Raw genomic sequence first — 19,174 nt, forward strand, 5'->3', positions numbered from 1 at the left:
AAAATATTCTCACCCCTCAGAACGAATTTCAGCTTCTTGTCCCTCTAAATTACGTTGTCAAACAGAAAGGTAAAGGGGTGGATGACGAAGGTGAAGATAGCATGAGTGAAGGCTCCGTCTAATCTATCATTCAACAAGAACAACAAAAAACAACAACAGCAACAAACTAGGGACAGAAAAATGAAAAACTGATTAGAAGAAGATGTTGAAGAAAAAGAAGATGAGACTTTCTGATGTTTGTGTGTGACGATAATTCCAAATCGCAGTTTCTGATATCTGTGAGACTTTCTGTTTTTAAGTTGGTGGGTTTTGTGGAGAGGACAGGAGAGGGAGAGGGAGAGGGGGAGGAAGAAAGAGACGGCGGCGCAACCTCTCTCGTCATGAGGTTAAAAAAACCCTAAATTCATTGTTAGTGAAGGTGGAAGATGGCTGATCTGTCAAGAATTTTTTTTTTAAAATTTAAAATTTAAATGTTATATTACTTGTCGTGCCACCTATGAGCAGCAATGTTAAATATTTGACAGCGTTCGCAAAAAGGGTTAATTTGACCCGTTTTTTCAAAAGTTGGGATCAATCATTAACTAAAAAAAATATGATCATTTTGAACAGAACCTCCCAAATTAGGGACCAAAAGCGGTATTAAGCCATACATACATACGTACGTACATACATACATACATACATATATATATATATATATATATATATATATATATATATATATATATATATATATATATATGAAACCAACTTCTTGATAATCAATACTAATTTTTATTAAACCATGTTACTTTAGATGCACTTTCTAACATACTATGAACTTTTAGATTATGATTACATAAATATGTTGATCGTTAGACTCTTATCTCAAAGTTCACACTATCTTTACAACAATTTAACCTTTCTGCTTCTAGTTTTATATGTGAAGTTTACATTATTTTTTTCTCATTTAAACTTGAATATTCATTCCGATATATTTCCTAATACCTTACTGTCATTACTGTCAAAGTTAAAATATGAATATTTAGCGAAAATGATTAATGTATTGGCCGATTTAGTTAAACATTAGGAGGGAATCCTCAGTCATCAAACCTAAGTTAAATAGTCATTAAGTTAGATTAAGATTTTAAAAACAATTGATTAGTAATTTCTTGTTTTAACTCATTTAAGTTTTGAAAAAATATCTATTTAGATAAATATAAGGTCTATACATTGTGTAAAGTAAAAACTTAAATGACTATTTAGATAAATTATAAAAAGATATTCATAATTTTTTTATTGTTTCATCTACAAACTCATTGAGTTATTTAAAAATACATTGTGTAAAGTAAAATTTTAAATAAACTTCTTAGGCATGTCGAACTTTTGAAAAAAAAAAAAAATTAAGCTGAATAATTTAAAGAAATACAGGGTCTTCCTCATACTTGTCCAATACCATTTCCAGTTATATTCCTTCTCGCCATTTTATCCATTTTTTTTGTTTAAAATTAAATCTCAAACTAAGAATAATAGTAACTTCAAAATTAAAATAAAAACTGTATAGTAACTTTTACCTTTTAATTTTTTAATAAAAAAAACTACGATGTGAGTGGAAGAAAAGAGGAAAAGAGAGAACACAAGGAACAGAAAAGCTTTTTATTTATAAATTCCTTTAAACAACTTTTTTTAAAATTGTTTTTTACACAACCGAAATGGTTGTTAGCTATTCTTTTAAAAAGTGTATTTACTTTAACTACTGTTTTAGGTATAAAAAGAAATCAAAACAACTTAACCCCATCTAGACAAAGACACTTTGGGCTAAGACGAGTTCAGGTAAAGCCTACATTCTTATCTTTTACGATTAAACTATACATAGACTTTTCAAAAGTAAAATTTAAAACTCACTTTTCATCATGATATCTAATTTTACCTACGAGAAATATATGTAACAATATAATTTATAGTAAAAAAAAAAAAGCCGTGTCTGCGCTCCACCCAACAAACAGAAACAGCGTCTGGTCTTGGTCCGTGCCGCCACGAAAGCTGATCCTGCAATTTTGTACGTGAACGTCTCGACATCATCAACAACTGCTAACGTATACTTACATTTATATAGGCACATTTTTCACATAATGTTACTTTACTTAGCCCTTGTTGCCTAACGTAGATGTTTTGGTTGATGTTCCATCAATGTAAATTGAAAATTGACAAAGAAAAGGAATAATAGTTGTGGCATGGTGTAAGGAGAATTTTATGATGTGAATTGCAGAGTAAACATGGTTACATAACATGACAATAAGGTTGTGTATCATTTGATTTGATTTACAATAGAAGAAAAGTGTTTTGTATTGTGGTTCCATACCCATATGCTTCAATATTTATAGGAAGTTGTTAGTGACGAGGCCGTGATCACCGGTATAAAGAAAAAGCCGCCTTCAGTTCCTTTCCATTTCAAGGACCAATCAATCACCATGATCTTAATTAATTATTAGAAAATGATATTTTAACATCATTTTTTGACACCATTTTAATACTGCCACGTGTCAAGATGTGATTAGACGGTTTAAAATATCATTTTCCTTAGTTATTTTATCAAGAATGATAATATGATACACTTTTAAAAATTTAAAATTTTATATTTAAAAAAAAATAAAAAAAAATAATATCGTATAAATGTAAAAAATTAAGTGTCTTAAAAGAATATTCTTTTACTTTATTTCGTTTCCCAATGAACTTCATCACTCTCCTTCCAATCAGGAGTGATTCTTGCAACACAAATGCCTAAACATATTCAATTTTTAAGCATTCATTTATTAAGATATGTCTCTATTAACATCAGCAAAATGTAAAATATATAATTTCATAGGCCAAAATTATATAAATTGAGACCCGGTTTAAAATTGTCTGGAAAATAACAATGATATTAACGAATATTTATATACATTGCGGGGGCTTTCTTTTAGTGAAATAAAAAGACGAATATTTTATATTCTGAACTACGAACAGGATGGTTAGAATCTTGGTGAGAAAGTCATCACACAAATAAATATATACATTAAACTAAAAAAGATAGCTTATTCGATTTCGTTTTCAGAATATTTTTGTTTGAAATAATTTAACTTTAGAATATAATTATTTTCAGAATACACTACTGTGAACCACAATTGATAAAATGAAAAAAGTGAATTTATTCTAAAACATTTAATAAAAAAAATAGAGCATATTTGGTATTAAATGTGTGGAGAATTTTTATTAAGTTTAAATGGTGGAGTAATATAGATGTACCAAAAACAGGAATGAGCTGGCGTCTGATCATATGTTAGTGGAGAGCTTTCTCTCAGAACAAAATTCCATGTGGCCTACAGCTGTATAATGATGCTGCCTATACGAAATTACCAAAAACCCCACCATTTTCCATTTCATATATTTATATAATATTATGCTATAAATTACCCTCACATGTGCGCCGCTAATGTTCAAAGCCAGCTCAGACACAAAATCTGCAAAACAACATATTTTAACAAAAAAAACATAAGATTGATTAGAAGGCTTGAAAATGAACAAAGCATTTTCCTCCTAAGACTGAAGTAATTTCTGAATAAATAAAAAAGTTTTTAAAATGAATTGTGTTTTAACCCACTCCAACGGTCACTGACTTGAGGGACTCACGACACAGTACAAGGACCGTAAATTCTCGTACTGTGACAAGTTGGAGTATTTACTAAGGTCAGTTGTGTGGTTCCCTTGAAATAAGGAGGTTGTGGCAGTAATTTGACACCGACGAATAGGAAGAGAAAAGAAAACAAGAGAGGTTTGTTGTGAATATCATCTGGTATTATTAAGGTGTGTGAGCATTTCATGTATAGAGAGCGCAGTCATGGGCGAGTCAAGCGACTCTGTGTCCATTGACATTGATTTGATACCTTTGGGAGGAAAGGTAATGCCACTTTATCACGTCATAACTTTGAACAGAACCATGATTTCTCCAAGTTTTTCCATGGTGTAATGGAGTTTCTATGATAACCATGTACTTAACATAGATTATACTTTTGCAGGAATGCACGGTGAAAACAAGTAAAGGTTCTCTGTCTGTGCTTGTATGTGGAGATCAAGAAAAACCCGCTCTAATAACCTACCCGGACGTCGCCCTTAATTGTAATCTCTTGTTTCTATTTTCTTGTCTTTTTTTTTACAATGAATTTTCTCCTAAGATGTTCCCAGACTTTTGTATTGTTTCCACAACTTGATTTTGGTCTTTTCCAGATGTGTCTTGTTTCCAGGGTCTGTTGTTCTGCCCAGATGCAGCTTCTTTGTTGCTTCATAACTTCTGCATTTATCACATTGATGCACCTGGGCATGAGGTCCGTATTTGCATTCTCCTTCTTCATTCCAAGTTTCATGTTCCAAGTTATGTATGCGCCGATAGGCTTTTCTATGTGACTCTTTCCCTTTACATTGGCATCGTTCAATGTTGTGGAATCTAACTTGCTTATTAGAGTTGACTTGGATGTACAATGTCTGGGGTGTTCTCTTCTCCTGGTGTCTAATTTGACTCTCTTCTCATTTGTTTAAGAGATATTGCAGTTGGGAGCTGATGTCATTTCTTCTGATGAACCGTTGCTTTGCGTGGATGACCTTGCTGACCAGATTGCAGAAGTCCTTGATTTCTTTGGGTATGTTCAACATCCGATATTCAAAATATCCCCTATTGTTTTACTGGGAAGAAAGTGATATTTTTTTGTGCATCTATGGGTAATTTAAAGTAAGGGAGTGAGCACATGTGTTAGGTCTATGTAAAGGAACTTAAGTATTTGTTGTTGAATATATTTTTAGATTACTGAAACGAGTCTCTTTGATATTCTTACTTGGTTTAGGATTTTAACCCTTATCGAAAACCCTCTTAAATCAGGCTAAGGGAGGTTCTGTGCTTGGGTGTAACAGCTGGTGCTTACGTTCTCACTCTATTTGCTGTAAGTTAACATTTGTGAATTATAACTTCATCTACCATAAAAATCCAGTGTAGTGAACCATCGTGCTTTTTTCTAATTTGGCAGATGAAATACAAAGAACGCGTGCTTGGATTGATTCTTGTTTCACCTATTTGTAAAGCTCCTTCATGGACTGAATGGCTATACAACAAGGTTTAATATCTCTGTTATCTTTTTGCTTTTATCTTATGTTATCTACTGAAGTATTTGTATCTGGATTAAGGTGTTTAGTAAAACATTAACTGACAAGGATGTGCATCTTTTTTTGTATACAACAGAACATTAAGAAAACTTAAGTATATCATGTGTGTCTGACATAGCAATAAATCCCTTGTCAGCATAAATTGTTATGATATCTCAATTCCTTAGAAGCTTGGGACTCTTAAAGCAATAAAAAAATAAACTCATTACCCTTGTAAATATAAGGTCTGCCTTAAACATTTTTATACCATTCATGCAGGTGTTGATGAATTTGTTATACTTTTATGGTATGTGCGGTTTACTGAAGGAATGCCTTCTGCAGCGTTACTTCAGTAAGGTATTTTTCCCATGCTTTCCCTCACCCCTCTCTGTCAAGGTGGAATCGTTGCTGTATGTTTCATTACTTCTCTGCACTTGTTATAGGAGCTTAGGGGCAATGTTCAGGGAGCAGAATCGGACATAATACTAACATGCCGAAGGGTATGAACATATCAGTTTTGGTAACTAGTACACGTAATTTTAGTATCTGTAGAACTCTTACTAGCTGATAATATTTCCTGACCCATGTTACAGCTTCTAGACGAAAGACAAAGTTTGAATGTTATGCGATTTCTCCAAGCAATTAATGCGTAAGTTATAATTTTTTATAAACATATTTTTTGTTTGCTTTAGTTTCTTGCTGCTCCTGTATTTTCTCCTTTAGATATTTAATTCATGTGAGCCATTGTGTACAACTAGAATTGATGATGCTTAAAACATTCTTCAGATGATTAAATACTATATTTTGGTGATCTGTTTATGAAGTTCACGGAAGTTGTTGGAAAATTCTTTTATACAACTAGAATTTGAATCGGCACAAATGTGTTGTTTCTGTGATTTTTTACCATGGTTAACTGCTTGCAGAAGGCATGACCTCACTGAAGGTCTAAAGGACCTGCAATGTAAGACGCTTATATTTGCAGGAGAGAGCAGTCCATTCCTTGCTGAATCTGTGTACATGAGCACAAAAATGGATAACAGAAACTGTGCGCTTGTTGAGGTAGGTAGTACATTCATTATATAAGCAGCATGTATATAATATAGTTGAGAAAGAGAAACAGAAATAAGATGATGAATTTAAAATTGTTGTTCAGGTTCAGGCTTGTGGTTCATTAGTAACAGAAGAGCATCCAAATTCCATGATAACACCACTAGAGTGTTTCCTAATGGGTTATGGTTACCACAGACAGATACATGGTGCTTCCTCTTCCAGCAATGGGTCAAACCCAGCAAGCCCCTCTAGTCATTCATGCATAGCACCAGAACTCCTCTCCCCAGAGAGTTTAGGTATTAAGCTCAAGCCCATCAGAACCCGAGTTGATGTTGAAATCTAACTTTGGTCAGCTCAAAGGTGTTGACAAGCCCCAATACAGCAGTGGAATGAGCTAAATCATTGCACATAATATAATATATGGCTAGTGTAGGATATTCTTTGATTGTGTTGGAGGACTACTGATCCTTTTTGCAAAAATGGCTGTTTTTCCTACAAATGTAAAAAAGTAGGAGGTATCTTTATCTTTATTTATTTATAGTTTACAATAGGACTATTCTTTTTACTAATGATGTTTTTTGAGATACATCTCTCACCTTACTGCTTTTCAGGTGATTATTTATTGTTGTTACTAATGTTGATTTTTTGAAGTGAATATATGTGGATTAACTTTCCCCTTTTCTTGTTTCGGTTATTAGTGTTTGTCATTCTTTAGCTTTTTTTAAGGTTAATCATATGCGCCTTCTAACATTGTCACTTATCTTTGGACAATAGGTGAAATGTAGGTCTTTTAAAGGTAAAGTTTTACTTGTAATAAGTTTGTGTTACCGTATTTGGACCCAAGAAATTTAAATACATGACAAAGTGGAAAGCTCTTCTTTTGACTCCTGAAAAAGTAAGAATTTGAATTCTTTATTAAAATTTTTTATATTATTTTTTTTTGTTGTATTTTCAACATATATTTATTTTCAATACATATTTATTTTAATGTTTTAAAATGTATTAAAAATATTTTTAAAATACCAACATGAATGTTTTTAAATCCAAACCTGTAAAAAGTAGCAGGTCATGCATGTTGTGTTAATTTTCATCACATTAGTTGTTTAACAATTAGCACAATTTCTGTATTAGCTGGGAATGAGAACAGAGAGATTTTTGAATAATTCAATTGTGCTATAAGTAAATACACCAATTTATGGGGAGAGTTTACAAATTGCAAGCTAATGGCAATAAACACTGTACTGTGCTAAAAAAAAAATATAATAAAGAGAGAAATAACTTAAAAGTATTAGTGTAATTTGTGCTACCATCCCCATTCTACTCTCTTAACCTAATCCTTCGCTAGATCGGTATGTATCTCTTCAAAGCCTGCTTTCCTCCAACCGCCGCCGCCGCGGCGATCCCTCCGATGGCACCGGCAATGGCAGCCGATCGAGGTCCCGCGGCGGCCCTGTAGAGCGCTCCGGTGCCGAGTCCCGCGATGGCGCTGTTGACTAAGTCATCGGTGCTCCTGGCGTGGATCATCCCACTCTCGAGGCCGGCGAAGATGAGACCCAGGACGCCGAGCGAGTTGCCGAGTTTGCGACCCGCGTGGCCGCCCGAGTTGAGCACTCGGTTGAGACGGATTTTGAGGGAGTCCCCGGACTCGGCCTCGCGGAGGCCCTGGACGGTGCCTCTGGTGGCGCCGATGATTGCACCGGAGAGGTAGGCGGTGCCGGTGTAGTACTGGAGGTTGTCGCCCCAGGAGCGGTGGGTCCTGGCGGCTTCTTCCGAGAAGAGGTGCTCCGGCGCGGTGGGGAGGTTATAGAGTTTTTGGATTGGTACGTCGAGGTCCTGGTAGGGATGGTAGAGGCGCGTGTTGTTCTTATCCTTGGAGTTGCTTGAAGAATCCGCCATCGTCGTCTGTGAATGAAAGAAAATACGAGTCAAGTTTAAGGAGCGTAGGGTTTAAGGAAGATGAAGGGTTTTGTAATTTTAACTTGTTTTTAATATACCACTTGGATTTATTTAATATAAATATTATTACTATTCTTTTTCAAAACCAACACCAGAGTCAGAATTTATTTTGTAACCAAACTAGGAATTTACTTTCTCTTGGTTTTTATAATGTTATTTATCGTAGTTATTTTAAAAGAAACATTTAAGAAAATTGTTTATTTTTTATTTTTTAATATAATTTTAAGTTACCTATTTATTATATTTAGTTTCTTATTTCAATATATTTGTGTTATTAAATTCTTTTCTTTATTGTTATAAGTTTATTGTTATAAGTTGTTAGAATATTTATGATATTTATTATTGTTACATTATGTTTAATATTATTTTATTTATCATTATTATATTGTGTTTGGGGTTATTTTATTTATCATGTTGTATTAACACTTTCTTATATATAGAATGAGAGTAGGAGGAATCTTTCAAGCCTTTGAAAATTATTTTACCGTTTCAATCTCAAGTTTGTATTAGAGTGAGTCAATCCTATTCTGGTTTTTGTGTAGTCTCCAAATCCTAGTTGTTCTTCACAAATGTCTGACACTGTTTGTCGCTGTCTACCATCATCTCACATTGTTTTGCCATTGTGAGAAGCTAAAGTTTGTCACCATCAACCTCTCTTCCTTACCATTCCAACATTGTCTGCCACTGTCTGTCGTTGTACACCATCAGCCACTGCCACAGTTTCATCCGGTGACCACCAGATCAAGTTCGCCTCTCTGTGTGACAGCCAACCCCACCGGTGTTAGAGCTTCATTCTCTTTCTTGCGTCGCCACACGCAACATCTTTGTGTGCCGCAAACGGGAACGTGTTGCAAATGTGTGGTCGTCTGCTTATCGGAACGCCACCGCGCCACCTCTATAGCGGTCGCCAGCCTCTCCTCTCTCCATTCAGCCCCTTCAAACCGTGTTTTGTTAACGTCCAGACGGAACTCTTCCAATAGTCACCTAAGATTTGCGATTTCTCTTTCGGATTCTTTATCCCTTAATCCAAAATGGCTTCTGGTAGCGCCATCTCTTTTTCCAAAAGTCCCTCCATCACATCTAAAAGGTTAAATGGAAAAACTTACTTATCTTGGTCGGCTGTCGTTGAGATATGGTGTCTTGGTCAAGGTCATTATGATTACCTTGAGCAAGATGGCAGCCATGTATAAAGCTGACTAGTGGAAACAAACAGATTTTGAGTTGTGTGCTTTGTTATGACAATCAATGGAAGTCAAACTTCTTATATATTTGAGAGCTTTCAAAACTTAACACTCCTTTTGGAAGAAAGCTCAAAGTATCTATGCCAACGATATTCAACATCTCTATGACACGACAAACAAACTTGCATCTATTAAAATGGTAGACCATGATATGATGTCCTTCATAATTGAAGCCCAATTTGTTGTTGAACAACTCAGGATGTTTTTAGAAGCGAATTCATTAGAGGATATCAAGAAGAAACTAGACAAATATTAAATGGTGTTGATCCTTCGTGTCCTAAATCCCGATTTTGATCAATTCAGAGATCAACTTCTGACCATTCGTGAGGTCCACTCCATGGAAACATTGACCACTCACCTTCTGTGTGTCCTAGTACCTCAAACTCAGGAAGTGCATGAACTAGTGGAACCCTTTGTCATGGTTGTCATACGAGGAAAAAGAGGACGTGAAACTAAAGAGAACATCCTCAATGCACATACGGTAGAAAGATAAGTCACACTAAAGAAAATTGCTACTCTTTACATGGTTTCCATTTCAAAACCACCAATATTTTGAAGACCGAATTTTTACATTTTTCTAATGATATTAAAAATCGATTTTGATCAACAGTGTATTCAATTTCATATTTCAATATATTTGTGTTATTAAATTATTTTCTCTATTGTTATAAGTAATATTTTAATTTTCATGTAAATTAAATTAAGAATAGAATATAATTATGTAATATTTAAAATTAAAGATAAAAATGGTAAACTTTTATTAAGAATTGATAATTAAAAAGGAATGAATGAGTGACAATCAAAAACATCATTTGGGTATTTTATTTCAAAATTAATAATTTAGGTATTTTTTTAAAAAAATCTCATTACATTTTTACTATTTATTAAATTTATTTTTTTAAGATTATTTTGTTTAATTTTAATTTTTCTAGTTTGAATACGTTAACTTATTACACGGATAAGAATTACTGCATCATTATTAAGAAGGAGAAATAAACAATTCATTGAATTAAGATGTATGATTTGATTTTAATAATCATTCTTATATCCACATAAGTATTTTTTTTTTTTAAATTTTTTGTTATTTGAAAAAAAAAGATATCAAATATTTTGATACTTTTCATTTCAATTTGAGCCAATGATTTTTTTTTTTTTAAAAAAAAAAACATGGTTAATTGGAATACGGGCTGGGTAGTGTTATATTATTGTTTTTATGTGTTAACTGGGATGATATTATTGTTCGTTAGGGTTAATTTTTAAAATAAACAAATCTTTCAAAATTTCAAATGTTTATCTTTTGAAATAGAACTTTTGGTGCATTATGTTGATGGAAAAGTGTTTGGGCTTCTTACGTAACCACTTTTTAATGTTAAGTTGATATTTTTTTTTTCTTTTCAATTGGTATGGTTTTGATTATTATTTTATTTTTTTATTCTTTCATTTCTTGTAGTTGCATAAAATTAAAACTTGTTGTCTTAGCTTATTCATGTTTGTGTGTGACATCATGCATAAAATGTCCATAAAGGAATTTGATCTCAGTGTTATGATTATATAATGTAAAACTATTTCAGAATTTAAGTTCTTGATCTTCAAAGTCATTTTACTGAATATATCGACGAAGGTTAACAGAGATTCACCTTTCTCTTTTCTGACATTGATAAATGTCAAAGAGGTAAGGTGATAATGTCGATTCATGGTAAATTACGTTATAAAGGACAACACCAACATATGGAGTGAGGGTAAGATGATGAACCACTCCAAAACATGTCATTTTAAGGTCGTAGGGAAGGTCTTGTACATGACAACATCGTGAGTCGAGTAGAGATTGACTTGGGCGATGTTTATGGCAACATGCTCATTAGAGTCAGTGTTACCATCATACTGGTTTAAGGTGACAGTCTTCCACTTCTTAGGGAGTGAGGTAAGTGTATGAAGGGATGTCAACGGTTCCTTCATGTTGTCAAGGAGTTGTTTGTTTTGGAAGTAGGATTGTACTTTTTTCTTTCTGAATTCCACGTATAACGTCGACACTAGGTGGAGTTTTTTGCACTGAATTCGTGTTATCGAGAATTTCCTACTGCTTCCCTTTGCTAGCAGCTCCTCGACCCTCCTTCTCAACTTGTCATTTTCTTGCCTTAAGACATTTATGTCTCTAACTCTCCTTTTCTTAAACTTAACAAATCTCCTATTGTATTTTCATATAATTTTTTAGGATATCAACTATGTCAACCGAGGGGGGTCTTGCTTCTTTTGCACTAACCATCCTGCTTCGTGTAGACCCCATAAAAAGTTAAAATACATGTCGATCCCGTGGTAGACGTCAATTATTCTTACAAAGTCAAGTATATCCTGTGAAGACTTCAACAAACACTCTAAATGCACCAAGCTTTCAACTTCAGGGATACTTGTTCTCTTCAAAAATACTTGTCCTCTCCTAGTTGTATAGGAAATTGACGCTTAAGTTAATCAAGTGCATCAGGCCTTTCACTACTTTGTGTAGACTTTATAAAAAGTCGAGCCGTAAAAAAAATCATCTTATTACAAAGATGAATTGTTAAAAAAAAACTTTTTCCAACCAGATTTAGGCAGGATACTAACTTAAACAAAAATATACTATACCAAAAAGCAAACAAAAATATATCTTCTTGAAGTCTCAAATTTATCTTTTAATTATTATTTTCTAAAATTTGAAGTGTTTAACACTTTATTACATGATAGTTGATATACTCAATTGATTATTTATATATTTTTTTTACAAACGACTAAAAAGAAAAAGAAACAATACAAAAAAGATTAAAATTATTCAATTACTTTTTAACTTTTAGTTATTTAATTATTTTTTAATGTTTTTATACATCAACTAAATCATTAATTATAATTGTGTAAACATTTTTGTACATTCATTTTTGTAAGCTTTAATATTTATTAATTATTTTTAACCAATATGGTTAGCAGGATCCGGGTCAACCTATATACAGATGAAAAGAGATTAGCCTCAAGAGGTATTTTTTTTAAGATAAATGGAGTTAGTCATATCAAAATTAAGAAAGATTGTTCTGAAGTAATTTTGTTTTTCGCAAAAGTAGAGATATTAGATCATACTTAAATCAGATTATCCTTACCTTATTCTTACATTGTGACTCCAAATTTAAAGAAGTTGAATGATTTAGCAATTCATAGACCACCAAGATAAAGTTGTACTTGTGTTACTTAACTATGGAGGTGTACTTGCAAAAATAAAAGAAGCCCAGGAAGACGACCCATTTATGTTTGGGCTCTAGGTTTTTTAATAATTAAAATAAATGGGAAGCAATCTAATGAAAAGAAGAAGTTGGTAGTTATGTATTTTCTTATTTCGAGCACCCCCTCGGGAGGGATGGCGGTGATAATATGATATAAAGGGAGGATTAAAATGCAAAGAAAGTGGCGGAAAGGGGAAAGTAAATGGTTGAATGTGGGGGAAATATTCTTATTGTTGGCGTTCTTAGATCCAAACTCTACATGGAATAGTAGGCCCAACATATCCATCAATAAATTGAAATATTTTGAGTGAGGCTGTACTGTAGCACTGTATCCTCTGTACCATGTGAAGATTCCCATCCTTAAATAATTGGTCCCATACTCTGCATGTTTTCACGTGTCCTGCCATTCGGATGCCGTTAATTACACCATCATGAGCATCAGCTACTGCATAGGATTCGAGTGGCCCAGTGACAACCAAACCAAAAACTATTTTCTTTTTTTTTTTATTTTTATTTTTTTTCATTTTCCACCTCACTCTCCCTCCACGCGCGTCCTCTCCAATCCCCAATCATGCATCCCATCATACAAACCTTCTCTTCTCTTCTCTTCTGTATACTGCTGTCAATCATTCGCATCTCTTTTCTCATTCTTCTCCCTGTCTAAACTTTTTCCGCTACAAGGAATACCAACGCATCATAAAGATCACTTTGGATTTTTTTTCAAAACGGGAAAAAGGCTAAAACCCACTGAATATGCTTCTTTTTATTTCTAACGTGCTATGATTCACCTCTTCAAGAAAACCACATTTTCACTTCTAAAATATCATTCTTTCTTTTGAATTAACGTCTTCTTCATTCACATCATTATTATGACTTGATAATCCGTTTCATAATTTCTGTGCTAACCCTCCTTTTGTTATTATATAGAATATTGTCTGGTAGCTAGGGATGTGAGTTCACTTTCTTCCAAAAGGGTGTGGTGGTGGGCTATGTTTTCTCTTGCATGCAAGGACAAATTCTTTGATAAATGTGAGAGAGAAAGAAAGACAGAAAACAGAGAGAGAGAGAGAGAGAGAGAGAGAGGTTGGTGCGTGATTTGTAAGTTGGTTGTAAGGTATTGCTGATTTTAATTTACAGTGAGCACAGGAAAGAAAGAGGTAAAGAAGAGAGAAGTTTGAACAGAAAACAGAAACAGAAACATGTTCGATGGAGTACCTGAGCAGTTCCACCAATTCATAACTCCAAGGACCTCACTGCCTCTTCACTTACCTTTCCCTCTCCATGCTTCTGCCAATCCTAATACCACCTTCCCTTCCAATTTTGATCCTTATAATCCTCATCATCATCAGCTCCCACTCCAACCCACCACTCTCTTGCACCCGTTACACCACCCACCTCATCCTACCCACAAAGATGAACAACACAAGGAACAAAACACCGCCGTTGCCCTCCCAATGAACTTCCAAATCCAACGAGATCAAAGGCACCTCATTCATCCCTGGACTAACGACGAAGTCCTTTCTCTCTTGAGGATCAGATCTAGCATGGAGAGTTGGTTCCCAGAACTCACTTGGGAACACGTCTCCAGGTACCTTCTTTTCTTACTCTTTTCCATCCACAATTCTCTTACAAATCAACCCAATCAATTCTTTAACAGAAAATTTAATTAATTACCGCCTGCACTTTGTGTTTCATCACTGTAGTTGCATCCTGTGCTACCTAAATCCTTCATGTGGTAGACAAAACCACACGTGCACCCACACTTTAGCTCACACACTGACACCTTCACACACATAAACACTGAGCCCGAGAGCAACCAAGGGACGATAACTGAAGGAACAAAGCAATTTTGTCTATTATTATACTTGTTAAAGACAAATATGCTGTTAGAATGCTTCATTCCATGGTTGGTTTTTGGATTTATATAATTTATGGTGTGGGCGCAGGAAGCTGGCAGAGCTTGGATATAAAAGGAGTGCAGAGAAGTGCAAGGAGAAGTTTGAAGAAGAAAGTAGATACTTCAACAACAACATTAATTACGGCAAGAATAACAACAATTATCGTTTTCTCAGTGAGCTTGAACAGCTTTACCATCAAGGGGGTGCCGATCATCTCGCCACCCAAGAAAAGACTCACCAACTACACAAACAAGACAAGATGGACCACCATCCATTGGAAGAAGGGGATTCTGGAAAACTTGACCCACCCCTCACCAAACAAAACCACGATGCAGCAGCTGTGGAGAAGAATCAGGGACGCAAGAGAAAGAGGCCCGGTAGGTTTGAAATGTTCAAGGGTTTTTGTGAGAGCATTGTGCACAAGATGATGGCGCAGCAAGAAGAGATGCACAACAAGCTCCTCGAGGACATGATGAAGAGAGACGAAGAGAAGTTCACTCGAGAGGAAGCTTGGAAGAAGCAAGAGATGGAGAAGATGAACAAGGAGCTCGAGATGATGGCTCGTGAGCAGGCCATTGCAGGCGATAGACAGACCAACATTATTCAAATACTGAACAAATTCTCGGTCACTCCTGCATCGAACAAAAGCCTCAAGGTAGTGACTAATGGTTCAAACCTAAAATCTCACATTAGCCAAAACCCTAATCCTTCACAAAACATCCCAGCTACACCCGCAACAGAAAACCCTACCTCGAGTGTTGCACAAGACACATTACAACTGATTACCAATCCTTCTACTTCTTCCTCTTCGGCTCAAGTTCCTCAACCCAACCCTAGTTCTTCCTCTCTAAATAGCCAGAATAACATAAACCCAATAGAGAGAAATTCGGTTTTGAATAAAAGCTTGTCATCAAACGTTGGTGAGAAAGACGATGTTGGGAGAAGGTGGCCAAAGGACGAAGTGTTAGCACTGATAAACCTGAGGTGCAGCAGTGTGAGCAACAACAGCAGCAGCAATGAGGAGAAGGAAGGGAACAAGGTGCCTCTGTGGGAGAGAATCTCACAAGGGATGTCGGAGTTAGGATACAGGAGGAGTGCAAAGAGGTGCAAAGAGAAGTGGGAGAACATAAACAAGTACTTCAGAAAAACTAAGGATGTTAATAAGAAGAGGTCCCTGGACTCAAGGACTTGTCCCTACTTTCATCAATTGAGCAGTCTCTATAATGAAGGAAAACTGGTTCTACAATCGGAAAGGCCAGAAAGCCACACGGATAATCAAGCTGAGAATCTGGAGCAAGTGCAAGCGGATCAAACACGAGCCGAGTCTTCTTCTCAAGTGGGGTCTGGTGGTTTCAGTGTGCAGCAGCAGGTTGATCATGGAGGTGAGAAAACCTTGATGCAAGTACCTTCTTTGGATTTTGATCAGTTTTAATTCATTGATTTGTCCAGGCACAAAATAATAACGAGTACCAACTCTTTTGTAACTTCTGTGTTTTTTGTTTTTTTGGTTGATGCTGGATTTCTTTAATATATATCTATAGCATATATAAAATTGATTATTGTATATTAGAAAAGCTTTAGAATTTGGGTGGCACCGACAGCTATAGCTAGTTTGAGGAATGAGAACAATTAATATTTCTATTCCTGTGTAAGTGTGATATTTATGATGTATTTTACTTTATGTTAGTGAGGGGTTTGATATTTGTTTTAATGGGGGAAGACATTGACCCTGTTAAAAAAATAAAGGAAGAGGAAGCAAAACATTCTTTAGGACATTCTTCACTTTTGTAACTAGTCACTGGAACTAAAGAAAAGGTTAAAGGAAGCATCAGTCTTTTTCGTCCAAGTATACTGGGAAAACTGAGTTTAGGTATACTCACCCTAAAGTCCCGCCAACATAAGTTTTATCTCTAATGTCCAACATTCAAATTTTTACTATTATGGATAACTTTGTCACCCACCAAGTAATAATGAATCTTGTACTCAAGTGCTAGGGGCCACCTTCTTACATTTTTCATCACACCAAAATTATCCATTTTTCATCTCTCTATTCACATTACATTCAACTATTATACAAATTTCATTTCCATCCATTTATTTACTAATTATTAATTTCCCATCACTTTCCTTATGTATCTAAATAATAGGGATATAAGACAAATAAAAGAAAATTATAATAAGTTATATAATATTAACGCAATATTAATGGTACACGAATGAATATACATGCTATAATATTTTATATTTGAAGTTGGAAACATATTAACAATATTGCAATAAAAAGGTTTAATGCTAAAAAAAATTGCAATATCATGCATTTAAACTTTCCTAAAACCAGAATTCTACATTGTTCCAAAACAACATTTAAGCCGCTTCTAATAGCATCTGATATTTCATTAAATAAATTCAATTGAACATCTGGTATGTTTTAAAAATAATATATAAATGTCAACTGTAAAATACAAATATTATCTTTGAAAATGGTGTTTAAAATTTAATTTACATGATTATTAAAGTATTCCTCTGTGAAAAAAATGAAACCTTAATAAAAAAAATTTGAAAGAAAAAGTCTTTTAAATACAATTTTTTGATAACTATATCTAACATTTTGTGATACGTGTTTTTGTTATAAAAAAATTATTAAAAAAAATTATCAAAATATCATTATTTATTTTTAATGAACAACTCTTGTACCTTTGTGTTGAGCATGGATAAAAAATTAGTTAGGTCAATACTGAAACAGTGTTTACACTCTACAGTACTGAGTTACTACATGGCATCATAGTTCTTAATGAATGGCACCATTCATTTTCGATAGGTAGTTGTCAGTGCACACAGTGCATATATTTTCGTGCCAAAATCATCTTCGTTATTCTTTCTTGATTGATTGATTACTTCTGCTTGATTCACAATCTTCCAAATCTTTCTTGTTTTTTTCTCAGCAGAAACACGTTCTTCAGCAGGAGACTACCCAAATCTCAAACTACTAACACATCCATAAACCTATTTTCTTCCCGATAACTATTCTCATTCAAAACTTTTATATAATTCAGAAGAGAGTCAAAGAAGTGGTGCAATATATCATTATAGGCCCACCAGTGCTATTCTTTTCTTTCTTTTTCTTTTTGTAAACAGCTTGAAAATAGAAGCTTTCAAGTATCATATGCTGAAGGTTTTCTATCAAAAGTTTTCTTCTGTGGTGATATAATAATGATATAAAAATGTTATAATTGAAGTATCAATATGAGAAAGATTCATTATTGATAATTTAAATTTGAATATAAGTTTAAAAACCTTATAAAATAATGTTCCATTGTCATCAGGTTTTGAATAAGTTGAATTCAAATAATGTTTTATTGTCTTTCCGGTACATTATCTTCTGACCAAGACCAAGACATTGAAATAATTTAATTGAATTTATTTTAAAATAGAATTGATTTTGTTTATTCATTAATGGTTAATAAAAGAAAGCTCTTTAAAGTGTGACAAGGCTGAAAATGAAGAGGTGGAGTTGGAGTACAAGAAGAGGTGTTATGGTGAAAGCTTGGTAATGATGTTAAAGATAGAAGAAGTTGTGGAAGGTAATATGCTTTAGGATGAGTGAATGGAAGTACCAAAGAAAAAAAAAGCTAAAGAAAGAATGAAAAAATATGTGAAAATGCAAAAGAAAATGTGTACATAAAAGGAGGGTATAATCAGTCTAATAATTTCTATGCTTTTTATATCATCCGGTGTGCCATGCATAGCACACTTTTTCATTTATTAATTAAAAAAATATTATTTAATATATCTAATTTTTTTACATTCATCTGGTTTTATTCTTTTCTACTTTTTATTCTCTTTTTTTTTCTAAAAAAAATATAAAACTTTACACTATTTTAATCTTATACTTTGTTTAAATAAATATAAACATATATCATAATACCATTCTTCATTAATTAATTCAACTCCATCACTAACAAACTTTAATAAATTCCCCTACTTTTGTTCAAATATAGATCTTTTGGTTTAGCCTCTTTCCTCCTTCCTTTTTAGATTATGAATACACAAATTGTACAATATCCTAATTATTTGCCCAAACTCATTGCTTTCACTACTCACAAAGTGACAAAGATAAATACTTATTAGAGGAGAAATCCTGTATTATAAGATTTGTATTTACATTTTAATGTAACTGATAAGTATTTTATTCATATAACCAAATATTTTATTTAATACAATATAGTATATTTAATATCCTCTTTTACTACTTTTATACTACATCTACGTGTCCATGAATTTTTTTTGGTAATACTTCAATTTTAAGCTCAAGGGTTTGAACGTCACCATTATTCTTGAACTGGTGATGGTGAGACAGAAAGTTGTATTGTATTTGACAAGGTGAAGATGTTACTCACTCCGTTGTGTTTAAATATATGGCTGTTTACAAAATATTATCTTTTATACGAAATAAATATATTTAAATACACTTTATGTCCTTAAACATAGTTATGTTTTTATCATTTTTGGAATATTTCGTTACTCTAAAGTAATCGTGGTAGTTGTAATTTAATATTAAAATTAAAAAACATTAAATAAGGTACATATACCATTGGGTTAATTTTAAATCTAACCATCTTTGAAATTGATCACCTACCAA

The 19,174-nt window shown here is 33.6% G+C and overlaps 3 protein-coding genes across 3 annotated transcripts; 2 read left to right on the forward strand and 1 right to left on the reverse strand.

Moving 5' to 3' along the window:
• Positions 1-3,713: 3,713 nt before the first annotated feature.
• LOC106770890 (pollen-specific protein SF21-like) lies at positions 3,714-6,872 on the forward strand. The gene is made up of 11 exons (XM_014656730.2): positions 3,714-3,916; positions 4,035-4,134; positions 4,243-4,340; positions 4,564-4,652; positions 4,889-4,949; positions 5,034-5,120; positions 5,428-5,505; positions 5,592-5,648; positions 5,742-5,797; positions 6,072-6,207; positions 6,302-6,872. Exons 1-11 carry the CDS (start codon positions 3,857-3,859, stop codon positions 6,539-6,541), a joined length of 1,062 nt encoding a protein of 353 aa, XP_014512216.1. The 5' UTR covers positions 3,714-3,856; the 3' UTR covers positions 6,542-6,872.
• A 461-nt stretch (positions 6,873-7,333) lies between these two features.
• On the reverse strand, positions 7,334-8,210 carry LOC106771580 (mitochondrial import inner membrane translocase subunit TIM23-2). The gene has a single exon (XM_014657572.2). The coding sequence runs from the start codon at positions 8,092-8,094 to the stop codon at positions 7,540-7,542; it is 555 nt and encodes a 184-aa protein (XP_014513058.1). The 5' UTR covers positions 8,095-8,210; the 3' UTR covers positions 7,334-7,539.
• A 5,026-nt stretch (positions 8,211-13,236) lies between these two features.
• Positions 13,237-16,305, forward strand: LOC106772783 (trihelix transcription factor GTL2). Its single transcript, XM_014659368.2, has 2 exons — positions 13,237-14,225; positions 14,584-16,305. Exons 1-2 carry the CDS (start codon positions 13,837-13,839, stop codon positions 15,965-15,967), a joined length of 1,773 nt encoding a protein of 590 aa, XP_014514854.1. The 5' UTR covers positions 13,237-13,836; the 3' UTR covers positions 15,968-16,305.
• The last annotated feature ends 2,869 nt before the right edge of the window (positions 16,306-19,174 follow it).

Source organism: Vigna radiata, chromosome 8, assembly GCF_000741045.1.
Source record: "Vigna radiata var. radiata cultivar VC1973A chromosome 8, Vradiata_ver6, whole genome shotgun sequence".
In the NCBI taxonomy this organism is placed as follows: Eukaryota; Viridiplantae; Streptophyta; class Magnoliopsida; order Fabales; family Fabaceae; genus Vigna; species Vigna radiata.